This window comes from Salminus brasiliensis, chromosome 3, assembly GCF_030463535.1.
Source record: "Salminus brasiliensis chromosome 3, fSalBra1.hap2, whole genome shotgun sequence".
Classification (NCBI taxonomy): domain Eukaryota; kingdom Metazoa; phylum Chordata; class Actinopteri; order Characiformes; family Bryconidae; genus Salminus; species Salminus brasiliensis.
Window position 1 is genome coordinate 26,077,516 of NC_132880.1, and position 13,981 is coordinate 26,091,496.

Consider the following 13,981-nt stretch of genomic DNA (forward strand, 5'->3'; position numbering starts at 1 on the left):
ATATCTTATTTACATGACCACCCATTCAACCTGCAACACTGTTGCTTTGACTATTCAGCCTACAGCAGTTTAGCCCCACTCATTCAGACTACAGCAGTTTAGCCCCGCCCATTCAGCCTACAGCAGTTTAGCTCCGCCCATTCAGCCTACCGCAGTTTAGCCCCATCCATTCAACCATTCAACCACAGTGATGTAGAGTGTTGTTCTGTAGACAGGCTGTGGTTATTGGAGGGATTTGCATCTTAATGCAATACTGTTTAAGGGCTGTGAACATTAGTGGTAAACATATGGTATCTGCTTCATGGATGGCTTGGTTTGTTCCCTGCCTTTAAGTACTTTTATATAGAACAAAAATACAAAGAATCAAAGAATGCCTTTGTTTGAAAGATATTTTATTAAAATGTACACTTAAACATACACTTTGTTTTTATTCTCGCTTAAACCTATTCAAGCACAGGTAAACCACACTGAAACCAATTAGAGCATCCTCACATCCAAAGCTTCTCATTATCTGTAATTTACCGCAGGTCTCAGCAGTTTGATGAACTGTGTGTGTGTGTGCGCATGCTCCACAAGGAGCTAACCAAGCTGCTGCTGGTTGTTTTCACCACAGTCAGTCATCAGAGAATAACAGATTCTTTGAGACTCCAGGGTCCAGAAAACAAACTTCGGAAAGTGATACAAAGTTCATGTCGTCCGTGGAGATCTTCAGAAGTCTTTATAATGCAGCAGCCTTAATAAATACAAGAAAACAGTCAGCAAAACAACAAATACCACAAAAACAAAAAACATTTCATTATTCACTCCCCTCCATCTTTACAAAAGTAGTTGGACAACGGGACAGATGAGCAGTTTCATGGCCAGGTGCTACCTGTCCTGTCTGAAGGCAGAAAGGCCAACAAACAAGCAGGCTGCAGAAAATGCCTGGCAAAAAATTCAGGCAGCCGTTGACTGTAAGCGATTTGCTTCCAGTTATTAAAAATAATAGTTTGTCTAAATGCTTTTCTGCTTGTGAAAATGGAGTTGATGGTGTTAAAATGGCTGTAATTCCTAAATAGAGAATGCAGTATTTTTGTTAAACACCTTGAAAGCCTGCACGTCAGTCACATCCTGATTACCTCATTTAAAATCCAATGAGGACAATTACAAAAATTGTGCCACTGTCCAAACAACTATGGACCTGACGGTCTGAAGATAATCATTATGATCAACCGTGTATACAACATGTAAATATATATTTTTTCCTTCGGCAATTTCTATTCATTTATTTATTATTTATACTTTTTATTTCAGTAGACTGTTTATTTGATTTTCTACTTTTTTCTCATTTTATTACTCTATGAAAAAATGAGGGCCATCCTCAAAATGTACCTTACTGCTACTCAATTTAATAAACATTTTCATTACTTAATAGTATAAACTTATTATATATCAAAAGTATTCTCCATAAAATCTCTCTGGACTGAATCCAGCTCTACAGTACATGCCATTACATTCAGAGCATCATTTAATTTAAATAATGTTCACCCTAGGGCTGCACGGTTTTCAACGACAACTGTGATTTCTTGGCTTAGAGATGAGGGCGTGATTCGGACAATTCAACATACCAATTATGCACATTTACTACATTCTAAAATTGTAACTTGTAAACGTGTGTTCTAGCAGCTCAGAGATGAACACATACAGATATTAAAAACATGTACTGCTAAGATGCTTAAATAAATTAAAATTCTGTTTGATTCAGGACAGAAAGCACATTTGCTCAGACCTGTAAGTGCGTTGCGTAAATAAGCATATGCAAAACAGCTGCAGAAGAGCCGTAGTTACTGCTTCTAGTCTCACTTGTAGTTTAAAGTTCTTTTAATGTCTGGGTACGGTAGTCACCCTACTATGGTCTATAGAATCGACTTGATATTAGCATTAATATTAGCATTAATAAGGAGTTGTTTGGTGCAGCACAAGTTGACCCTGTACATACATCAGCAGTGCAGCTCAGCGTTTCTTACCTAAAAAGAACAGCGTGACCCTTGTTGTTGGCCACAGAGTAAAAACCGCTGTTGGGGGAGAAGTCCAGACAGTGGGAGCGGTAGATGGTCTTTTTCCGAAATATTGGAAAGTTGGAGAAGACTGTAAAGCTTGGAATGTGGACCTGGAGGGATGAAACGGAATAGGGAGACCTAAATTAACAAGACTCTAGTCATAATAAGATGATCAAAATTGTATAATCTTAGGTTCAACTTCACTGAAATCTTTTAAAGCTATTCCTTCAGATAAACAGTTTGATCATGTGACTCAATTCCTGCAACTGTAACAGCCACTATAAACCCTTCAAACTACACCTTTGTCAGCTACTGTCTGTCTGCCACCATTATTGAAAGTCACAACTGTGACAACAGCAATTTCTTCTTCTATAGCACCCCCTACGCTTCCTGTAGCGAATTACAGTCCGCAAAAATGACCATGTGGATCTTACGGTGGAATGCAAAACGTCTGACCATGGGTGCCCGAACTACTTAATGGGAATAGCTAATACACTAATCTTACTTTTAATTATTTTATATAAATTTTACTGCCTTATGGAGATCAGTTCATCTTCTCCTCAGTACGTAACTATTCCCAGTAAGATAAGATAACCCTTTATTAGTCCCACAGTGGGGGAAATTCTCAACCAGGGGTGCCCAAACGTTTGCATGCCACTGTATGACTATAACAGAGCACCACACTTCCTGTCTTTCAGTCTCTCAGAATAAGCGTGGCATATGAACATCATACAGCACTTGTTTTTAACTAAAGGATGTGTTGAGGACGATTAGTCGTTGTAGCCACAGATTTTAAACAGCAGTGTGTTTGTGTTTTACCAGCCGGTTGGCTTCGTCCTCGGCACGGGAGGCGATGGCTAAAATCTCAGAGTTTGGGTTGAATCGCAGCGAGGTGGCGGCCGTTAGCAGATTCATGACTGCTTTCAGGGGCTTTGGAGCAGGGTCCTGCAGACACGTCTTCTGGGAGTAAACGTTCACTACACCAGACTGAGACCTAACAGACACACACAGATGCACACATTCAGTACTAACTCAGTACTAGTTCAGTGCTGAATGGTTCAATCCTTCCGCCGTACAGGGAGGTGTGCAATGTGCATTTACCACGAGCACAGCCTGCAGCAGAGCTGCTTTCATTTTGTCATATTACTTTTTATTTTATTTTGAATTTCTTTTTCATTTTATTAAACACTAGAGACGAAACTCACCCACAAGCCACATAGAGACCATCCCGTGACACGGCCAAGGACGTCCCCCTCACACACCCATCATCCACAAATTTGTTTACACATTTACTGCTCCGCACGTCCCAGATAAACACCTCACCTTCATCTGAAACACACAGACACAATTATATACCTATGTTACACAACCTGAGATACAAAAAAATATGTATCTTACATCCAGTAATGTGGACAGATTTACTATAAATGACTCCAATTACCAATAGGCTACAGAGAGGCTTGTTTTTGCTGGGGAAGAGAAGAAATGAAACCTATGTTCATTCATAACACAGTTTTTGCAGCAGCATGTCCATGTTTTGCCTTTAGGTCAAAACTTGGGTAAACGGGAGGAGGAGCTTCCTTATACTAAGCTACTCCCAATGTTGACTATCGTTCACTACAGTACATAGTGCAGTTAGTAATGTGCCGAGCCTGGAGTGGCATTGACAGACACTTTTGGCACTATTACAAGTCAGTTATCATTAATAGAATTTTAAGTTGTTATTTGAAGGTTTTTTTTGTTTGTTTTTTTAATGCTACATGTTGCTTGAACAGGAGCTTCTACAGGGAGTGAACTCTCCTTAAATGTGAGCCTTTACCGTTTGATAATCTGTGTAATAATGCTGTGATTAGTCGCTGTTTATTAGGACGTACCTGAATTGGTGAAGATCTTACTGCCGTCGCCGGTAAACGCTGTCGCGCACACATTGCCGTTAATCTTCATGCTTCGCACCACCTCCCTTGTCTGCAACACACACACACACACACACACACACACATTAAAGAAACTGTAAAGCTTCACACTATGCTTTTCTGAGTGCATAATGGATACTGTCAGTGTCTAAAAAACACTGACACTATGTGTCATTACAGTGAGCAGAATCAGACCTGGTTAACTGGATTATGTGTCGACCCACCTGATAATGAAATCACTAAGTTTATTGGATTCAATCGATCCCAGTTTTACAAAAGGGATTCTATACAAAATATAAAAATGCTAGTAAAGAAAGGACGCATGACACAATACTTAAAACAAAACTGGAAAGTAATGTTACTTTCAGTGACAAATGGCTTAAGATCTGTGAATTCCAAAAGATAAAGAGGCTGGAAATGGCTGAAAAATACAGCTGTATAAAGTATGAAAAAAATACACACTAGAATTTCTTGCCTTCTTGACATAATGAGCTCAAATAATCTAGAACAAATCTGGGCACCCCTGCTCAAATTACATGTGTTTATTATCTTATCCTGAAGTGCAGATATGTTCACATTCTATACTTCTGCATATTCTAAAGCATTATTAATGTTTTTCCTTAATTTAACACAATAAGAAAAAAAAAACACTAAGTAAGAAATGTGCAAACATACTGGCACAATAAAATAGAAATGTGTAGATATGTGTAATTAAGTGTGCAGAAAAATAGTTAAAATGTGTTTCCTGTGGAAGATTTGATTTGTTTACTTATTTATTTTTTTGAAAGTCAACAAAATATGCTATTTAAAGGGGGGGTACCTTATAAGTAAGTATCTTTTTAAACTCTAACGTGTGCATTTCCTGGTTTGTTTTAAGCAAGTTATAAAGAAAAACAAAAGAAGAATAGATTTTTAATGAGCCTAAAAGAACAGGGGCATACGTTATATATAGTACCTTCATGGTCATGAGATGGAGGTATCCTGAGGATCCTGTGAAAAGCAGAAACTCTCCGTCTGGAGAAACTTCAAACTCCTTCACCCGCTGCTCATTCAGGCCTGCGGAGAGGAGGGGACAACTGCTTAGACTAACAGAGTAAAACACAAACCCTAGTGTTGGATTGGAGCTGATCCAGGTATTTTCAATGCATAAGTATTTGATAGGACAGACATCCACATCCACAACCTGCAGCAACTTTGAGTGTAAAAACATACTAAATGTGCAGCAGGTCAGCATTTTAAATTAATTGGCAGCGTCACACCTTGCTCACAGGTGTGCCTCAACAAGGCTACGACTTGCTTCGAAAAGCTGATGGCAAACCATAACAGCACATGATGTGCAAGGGTGTTTATTTGGTGAAGAGGTGCCAAAACGTCATCAACAAAGCTAAACAAATAATACCATATTTATGCATCATATTTACAGCATGCATATGTGGGGACCAGATGCAGGGACTGAGACCTTTAAATAGTCTCCAAGTGTCCCACTTAAATTAGACCCTATTACTTTTAAAATGCAATAGAAGCTAAACCAACCAATCAGTTTGGGTCCATGGCTGACTTCAATAAATACAGGTTTCAAATACAAACCTATGTAAATCAACTGTTGTCACACAGCCAAGGACAGCTAAGGACACAGTTTGGATCCAACCAGGAAATAAAGGCACCAGGTACATGCTTTAAATGTTGAGATGTTCAAATATAAAAACAGAAAAAAAAAATCATTATTATTATAAGTTATTGTTTATATAGTCTTATACTGAGGGCATGAGTGGGGATTTTGAGAGATTGAAGCAAATGAAACAAACGAATCGGGAAAAAGATTCAATCTTGTTAAGCGGTCGAATCATTGCTCCAGTGTCGTCTGGTGACCAGTCAGTGGTCAAAACAACAACCGCTGTCTAATATTCAACTGAAAGAAAAATGATATGATTTGCAAAATAATAAGCAATAATAGCACAGAATTGCTGTGACCTTTTTTCCTTTTTTTTTTTTGACAATAGTGACATCGCAACTCTTTTAAAGTTTGTGAGGGTGTGGAAATGTCATATGTCGTGTTAACACATGAGATAATCTCTCATTTTGAAGCATTTGAGGTTAAAACTTTATGAACTTGGCAGATCAGCAGTCTGCAGTTCCAAAGGACGGAGAAAAATTTAAAATATTATATCTAAACGTTATTATATCGACTTAATAAAAGCTTTTACGGGACAGTCACATGACCTTTTCATTTTCATTCAGATTGTAAAGCAAGGTGTCGAAACACTGCACTTGCTGTTTGCAACAAATAAGGCCATAACTGCTACTAATTAGGACCTCCAAAATATATGTATATATTTTTTCTATCTAACATTTAACGTTTGCAGATGAACCCCCCAGTAAAAAAAAAAGGCTACTGTACACTGAAGAAGAAAATCTTCAAGGTCATTGAATGAAAATGGATCATCTGTTATGAGCTGACTATGGCACGAAGTGAGATAAGCTGCGATAGCTGATAACACACTGTTTATCTTAGACTTTACACTGCCCGCCGCACTGTGTACATTTCAATTCTAATTCTTGTTATTTTAATGCAATGCAGAATCAGTGGCTTTCAGCATTGCTCAGCACCTCTCCAACAGGTTATGATGCGCCAGAATGCCGGTGTCATGACAAAGCAATAGCATGCTAGCTAATACAATGGAAGGGGGATCAGCTCGACTGCCTAACTAGTAGCATAATAACAAATACAGTCAAGGGGGTGGACCATTTACGAGTAGCATGCTAGTTACATCGGCTGGCTAACGTATTGGGTCTTAAATGGTCCTTCTGTAAGATGACTACGACACCAGCAGCAGTGTGTGCAGCTCTGTAAACACAAGGGTTTCTAGTGTACCTTACTAATTCAGATGTCAAATTTAAAGCAGTAGTTCAGTCAACTGAACATATCCACTGACACCAGTTACAGTCGATCAGTCAAGACAAGCTTATTTAGATTACAATTGAGATGCTAGGTTAACGATGCTAACAAACCCATACATAGACTGTGACCAACCTCATCTCTGTAAACACACACACCCAAAATCTTCACTCTATTTGTTTGAAAAATCTTTCAAAGCTCAAAGCTTAGTTAGGTTTTTTTGTTTTGTTGTTTTGTTTTTTAGCATTCAGCAAAATGTCGTGGATAGACTATACTGTGGAAACGTTTGTTGGGTTAATAGACTAATTAATCAATTAGGCTTTGTTCAGATTGTATCCAGATTGCACTCAGATTTGTACAGATGGGTCTCAGTCTTGGACGCTTGAATCTGATTTCACATTTTCTTTCGCACCACTCACAACAGACCCCGTCAAACCCAGAGCGACCTCCATCTCTCCTGCTTCCGCATATGAAAGCAGCTTGTTTGCGCCTACGTTGCTACCACAGCAACCCATGCAGACAGGTTTATAGTGTCCGGAGCAAAAAACAGTGCAGGCGGTCATCTGACCAGATCTGATTTCAGAAACGCATCCGATCTGCCTGCAGTCTGAACATAGCCTTAGTAGGACATTTGTTTTGCTATGGCTACACTACATGACTTTTAAAGTTGTAGCAGATTATAGAAAGACTGGGTCTCTCACTTTCTGACTTCCTGAGAAAATGTCAACCGAACCAAACATGGCCCAAAACCTGTGTGCTTTGTGTTCTGTAGGAGACGTAGATTGTGTCCTCTAATTAGGAGTCTGTGCTCTGCTCAGCTTGTCTGCTTCGCTCTGCTCACAGTTCAGACAGTGTTGCCAAGCCCCCTTTGCTAACGCTGTGCCTTACGAAAAGAAAAGCACGAGGTGGTGTGGTATTACTGAGGTGGTAGTTTACTACATAGCAAAAGGTCTGCTCCCAGTCTCAACAGTAGAGCAATAGGGTCTTACACGTACTTTCCAGTCAGACAGACCCTTTCCAACCGGCTCGCGAAAGTAAAAAAAAAACATTTTGCCTCAAGGACAGATATGGTCAGGATGCAATATTTTGGGCATCGACTTTATCTGTCAGTTGGTAAAGTGCATATTTGAACAAACTACCGTCAACTGCTGTACTGTTATATTTTTCAAAGCATTAATAGAGGAATTAAGCAGTTAAAGTGAGTTTATTTAACTGCATGCATTTACGTATTTGTTACTTATTTCATAAAAAAACATCCTCTATTAAATTAGCTACAGCATACAATGTAAAGCCAATGTACACCCTCCTTTTAAAAAAAAAAAAAAAAAAAAAAAAAAAAAAAAAAAAAAAAAAAGAATTTTACATAGCCCTACTAACTTATTTTTTACAAACTTTAATTTAATCACTAGTGTACACTGAGGTGTTAATCATATTTCATTAGGCCTAAATTAGCTTCCATTTAACAAAGTTGTATTTAACGTTAGAATTTAAACTCATTTTTTTTACAGAACATGGCATGGATGATGACACGGGGTGTTTATATAATGTTCATAAAATATTTTGTTCCCATTATTTTTCACCATGTATTTAATTTTGTATCGTATATCACCATTCAACAAAATATATTGAGATATGATTTTTTTTTGTCCATATTGCCCAGCCCTTATCCCACATAAGAAGCAAATGTTGGCTTCTCATACAAATTTCCATTCCATCTTAAATGGTGTTGCAGTATCAGACATGTACTACTGCCAGTATGTAACTTACATTACATTTACATTTACATTTACGGCATTTAGCTGACGCTCTTATCCAGAGCGACTTACATGGTTACTGGTATTACAGAGGAGGGCCAATGTAGTGTTAGGAGTCTTGCCCAAGGACTCTTATTGGTGTAGCGCAGCACAGCCACCCAGACCGGGAATCGAACCCCAGTCTCCCACATGGTGTAGTAGCTCACTGTCAGGTAGTGGTGTTATCTGTTGCGCCACACCAACCACAGCTGTTGCATCATTTAAGGTAGATTTGTTAGTTGATTTGTCTGCACCAAACAACTGAAGATCTGTATGTGCTTTGAAGGACAGGTTGAGATGTTGAGATGACTGACAACATTGGTGACAGGCAAGGTCCATTGTTTGTTAGCAACATTAGCCCAGCATCTCCTGCTGTAGACTGAAGAAGCACACATCAGACATCAAACATGTTTTGGCTGCCTGAATGCATCTGGGGTCAGTAACCCCCCCCCCCAAACTGTTTAACCTTCAGTACTCCTGTGGTAGAAAGACAACATCGCTGTGAATTGAAGTGCAGGAGTGGCGTCTTCCTGAAGTGTGCGCTTACCTCGGACTCTGGGTACAGGGATAACCTTCCCCTCAATCATGTCATAGATGTAAAAGAGCTTGTTTTTCATTCCTGTGGCCACCACCTGTTCACCATTAGCACTGAAGCAGGCCTTATTCACAGGAAACCTCTCCAGGTGGATGCTCTGGATCTTAGGATTGGTCTTCCCATCGACCTGAAAACAACAGTAATGTGTGACTTTCACTGCTATGTATTAACTCTGTAATAAAAACTAATGGCATTTGGCTTTCCTTCCAAGAACCAGACATTTGAAAAGTGTAAAGGAACCAAACTTAACTTAAAGCTCCTTTAAGTTATTACATCAAATTGTTGAGAGTTCAGTGAAGGTCTAAAATCTATTTTTACAGCTAAACAGTCCCACTATTTTATCATCGACATTACATATAAAAGGTTTTTACATATAAAAGGAAAGACAATGACTGTGTTGTGATTCCTGGTTGAGAGATGAGCTTTATAACCACTCAAAATGGGGCAGTGGTGGCTCAGCGGTTAGAGCTCCGGGATATTGATAACAGGGTTGTGGGTTCGATTCCCGGGCTCGGCAAGCTGCCACTGTTGGGTCCTTGAGCAAGGCCCTTTACCCTCTCTGCTCCCCGGGTGCTGGAGTTGGCTGCCCACCACTCTGGGTGTGTGTGTGTACACACTGCCCCTAACACATGTGTGTGTGTGTGTGTGTGAGTGTGTGTTCACTACCAGATGGGTTAAATGCGGAGGACACATTTCGCTGTACACTGTACAGTGACAAATACGTGCACCTTTACCTTTAAATATCTTCATCTCAACCATTTAAGTTATTAAAACCTTAAATTTCTCCAGATTTTGGCTTTTATTCTTTACAAAGACAAACGTTAACACTACAGCTACTTACGTTGCCAGTTTATTAGGGAAATTATTAGCATTTCGGCTAATGCAACTCCCTGTGATTCAAATAGAGGCCATTACCTGAAACAGTGAGATGGTGTGGTCTAGTCCAGCGGTCATGACAACCTGAGCGGAGGGGTGGAACTGCACTGTGGTCAGTCGATCCTCGCCTGGATTCTCGTTATTTGCGTTCAAGCATTTCTTCAGCTACACAGCAGAGAGAAACACACTGTTAATGCAATCACTGAAGGCCCTGAAGGGTTTTTACATCAGCAGTTTCTAAACACGAGCTGAGTTTGGTTGCCAAACATAAAAATCCTGGCGGGAAATGCTTTGTCTTTAAACATCATTCCGCAGCTCTTCACTGTGCAATCACTATTAAACTCTGGGTTTGTTCTTCATGATCATTGGATCATCTATTCTAAAAGTCTCGCGACCTTTCTATCTGGGGTTTTATTCACAGTTGGTTGAGGACTTTGTTTTCTATTGAAGTCCAAGTCAGTGTTCAATAAATTACAATGTTAAGCTCAAAAATGTTGTGCATTAGCATGCAAATATAGCGGAAAATCGGTATTGGTAAAGATATCGGTAGCATATATCGGCCATCGGCTTTGTTTATAGAAAAACCCCATATTGCTCGATGTCTAGTAGGAACTAATATAAATAAATAAATATATATATATATATATATATATATATATATATATATATATATATATATATATATATATATGCCAACTCCACCCACTTTGCGTTGCCAACGTTTGTGCTGCCTTTTAACACTGGAAATCAACATCTCTCACGGAAAAGAAACTACTTCCAGATGCTTTGCTGCACCACACATCACTGCTGGCGCGATTATACCCTAATTCAGCTGAAAGTGTGGGTGTGAAGAACCGGTTAAAGCTCTGAAGAATCTTCACTTGATGGAAAGGGTCTAAACCAAATGAAAGGTTCTTCACACTCAAATACTACAAACCTGGTTCCTTATTAAAGCAAATCTGATTCTACGGCACTGCACGAAAACCATTTGAAGCACCTTCATTTCCAGACTGATGGAACTAGTGCTCCATGCCTTTAGGTTGCTCAAATATCCAACATTCTTTCGTTCCTAACCAACATGCCTTCAAGAGTCACTCTACTAACAGAAGCGCAATCACATTAAAGACAAAAGGAAAGAATTAGTAAAAATCTGCACCTTAATAGTTCCTTTCGGGAGACTTTCAGAGGAGCCAACGTAGTTACCAGTCTTCTTTAACAGCTCGTCATCCTCCTCATCCTCTTCATCCTCTTTATCATCATCATCATCATCATCTCCTTTAAAACAAAAAGTGGCGAGAAAGTAATAAGCATTTCAGCGGACCAGAGAAATACGATGAAGTCAGCTTTAGTTAATGAGTTAGAAGAATAATCACTCATGAAAACACTGATCAGTACATTACCTTTCTTCTTACTTTTCTTCAAACTCCTCTCAGCCCAGGAAGGAGCTCCACCCATTGCCTTCTGGAACCTGTGAGGAACATTGTTTAATATTAAAAGATACAAGAGAGTTGCACAGAGTATCAAAAGCATCAATACAATTTTCCAGTACACTAATTTAGCAAATAATTTAATACTCTGACCTCAATAAATTCCATAACATAATAATAAAAAAAGTAAACTAAAAATGTGAAAATTTGTCTGCAAGGAAGTAAAAGAAGCACAAGCCCCTGTGTTCCAGTGTGAGTTACTACAGAAAGCCAGATTTTTGAGTTGGGCCGTCACACTTGAAATCATTTGATGTCCAGATCTCAAATAAGAGACCTATTGACCTTGGATCTATATCCAAATCTGAATTCTGGTCTAACACAATAATGCCTCGTTTTGTCTCTGAAACAGAACATCACTCTGTTTCTCAAACTTACTGCTCCTTTAGTCGCTGCTGGAGCTTCTGTTTGGACATTTTGGATTCTGCATCACTCCTCTTAAAGTCCTTGCGAAACCGGTGCGTCATGTCAACCCTAAAAACAGTGAGAATGAGCTGCATCAGACATATAAAAAGAGAAGCATCTCTAAGTTTGAGCACTGCGTGAACTGCAGAGATGTAATGTAAAGCAGTCTGTGTATCTGTGTATACAGAAGGCAGCTACTGCTTTGTTCTGATAGACTGACAGGAGAACCCTGTAAACATGACTCACTCTTCCTCCTCCTCATCATCGTCATCCTCCCACGCTGCTTTTCGCTTTACAGGAACCTGAAGACGAGACTCGTTCTCCTCCTCCGAGTCACTTGATGCTTCTTCCAGACTGCCCTCATCTCTCTCCTATTCAGACAAGGATGGGGACGAAACAAGAGAAACACCACAAAACGGAACACATAAAAAACAGGGTTTCTCTGGAAATCTTCACACACACTGCCGTACAGAAAAACTTAAAACACTTTGTATGTGGCAGATTTAACAAACTACATTTTTTAACTTTGTTAAACAAAGTAGAAATGGGCAAAATTGCAATATTTTATCGTATCGTGAGAATTTTTTTTATTGTGAAACCAATAGGCTTTTCAAAGCATATGGAGGAGACTGTTAGTGCTTAATAAAAACAGATCAGCTGCAGTTTTTGTTACTAACAGTGTAATTAGACTGGTTTAACTAGATGAAGAGCAGCAGATGTTGCATAAAAATTACTCTATTCAGTACGGGAGAGGATCTCAATAGTAGTTTATAAGAATCTGTGGCTACTAATGTTTTTAGTCTGTGATTTATATGTATTGTGATCAATACTGTGTATCACAACAAAAATATTTATAATTAAATATTGTGATATAGTATTTGTACAATATCGCCCAGCCCTAAAATAAAGTTTCTATAACCGCGACAGCTCTAAGAGCCATTTGGATGCTTACATGGTTCTTTGCACTAGAGGAAAACTGCATGTCCTTATGTGTTTCTATACAGCACCAAAAACTGAGCCCTTTTTCAGTACTACACAAAATAATTTTTCCTTAGCGTGTAGTTCACTGTACAGTGGAGTTTATTTTGTTTAGTTTTGCAATTATACTTCTCTATACTGCTGATGCTATAATGCTGTTTTAGCTGTAGTCTTTGTAAGACGAGTGTATTTGAGTATTTATCAGTAATTACAGTAATGTCTCTATAATGCTGATGTTTTAGCTGTAGTCTCAGTAAGAAGAGTGGATTTATGAGTATTCATCAGTAATTACAGTAATGTCTATAATGCTGATGTTTTAGCTGTAGTCTCAGTAAGAGTGGATTTATGAGTATTTATCAGTAATTACAGTAATGTCTATAATGCTGATGTTTTAGCTGTAGTCTCAGTAAGAGTGGATTTATGAGTATTCATCAGTAATTACAGTAATGTCTATAATGCTGATGTTTTAGCTGTAGTCTCAGTAAGAGTGGATTTATGAGTATTCATCAGTAATTACAGTAATGTCTATAATGCTGATGTTTTAGCTGTAGTCTCAGTAAGAGTGGATTTATGAGTATTTATCAGTAATTACAGTAATGTCTATAATGCTGATGTTTTAGCTGTAGTCTCAGTAAGAGTGGATTTATGAGTATTCATCAGTAATTACAGTAATGTCTATAATGCTGATGTTGTAGCTATAGTCTCAGTAAGAAGAGTGAAATTATGTGTATTTATGAGTATTATTGGAGTTTCTTTACAGTGGTGTTGTACCTCTAGTTTCTGCAAAAGTTGCTCCTCAGCCCCGAACACCAGCTCCTGCAGTCTCTCTTCCTCTTCCTCCATCATCTTTAATCCAGCCTCAGTCTGCTTAACCCGCTGTTCTAACTGTTTTCGTGCAGATGTGTAGTTTAGTTCGCTGTAGTTTAGCTGAGGTGTGTGTTTATGTGCAGTGTGCTCTCAGCGCCATGTTTACACCACATGGCCCCAGCCTGACTTCTTCGC

The 13,981-nt window shown here is 38.8% G+C and overlaps 1 protein-coding gene across 1 annotated transcript; it reads right to left on the bottom strand.

The window, feature by feature from the left end:
- Positions 1–375: 375 nt before the first annotated feature.
- utp18 (UTP18 small subunit processome component) lies at positions 376–13,954 on the bottom strand. Its single transcript, XM_072674719.1, has 13 exons — positions 13,751–13,954; positions 12,248–12,372; positions 11,975–12,070; positions 11,513–11,580; positions 11,269–11,387; positions 10,152–10,277; positions 9,189–9,363; positions 4,908–5,008; positions 3,914–4,004; positions 3,245–3,368; positions 2,859–3,033; positions 2,007–2,149; positions 376–733 (listed from the first exon to the last, which is right to left on the bottom strand). Exons 1-13 carry the CDS (start codon positions 13,823–13,825, stop codon positions 709–711), a joined length of 1,443 nt encoding a protein of 480 aa, XP_072530820.1. The 5' UTR covers positions 13,826–13,954; the 3' UTR covers positions 376–708.
- Positions 13,955–13,981: the final 27 nt, after the last annotated feature.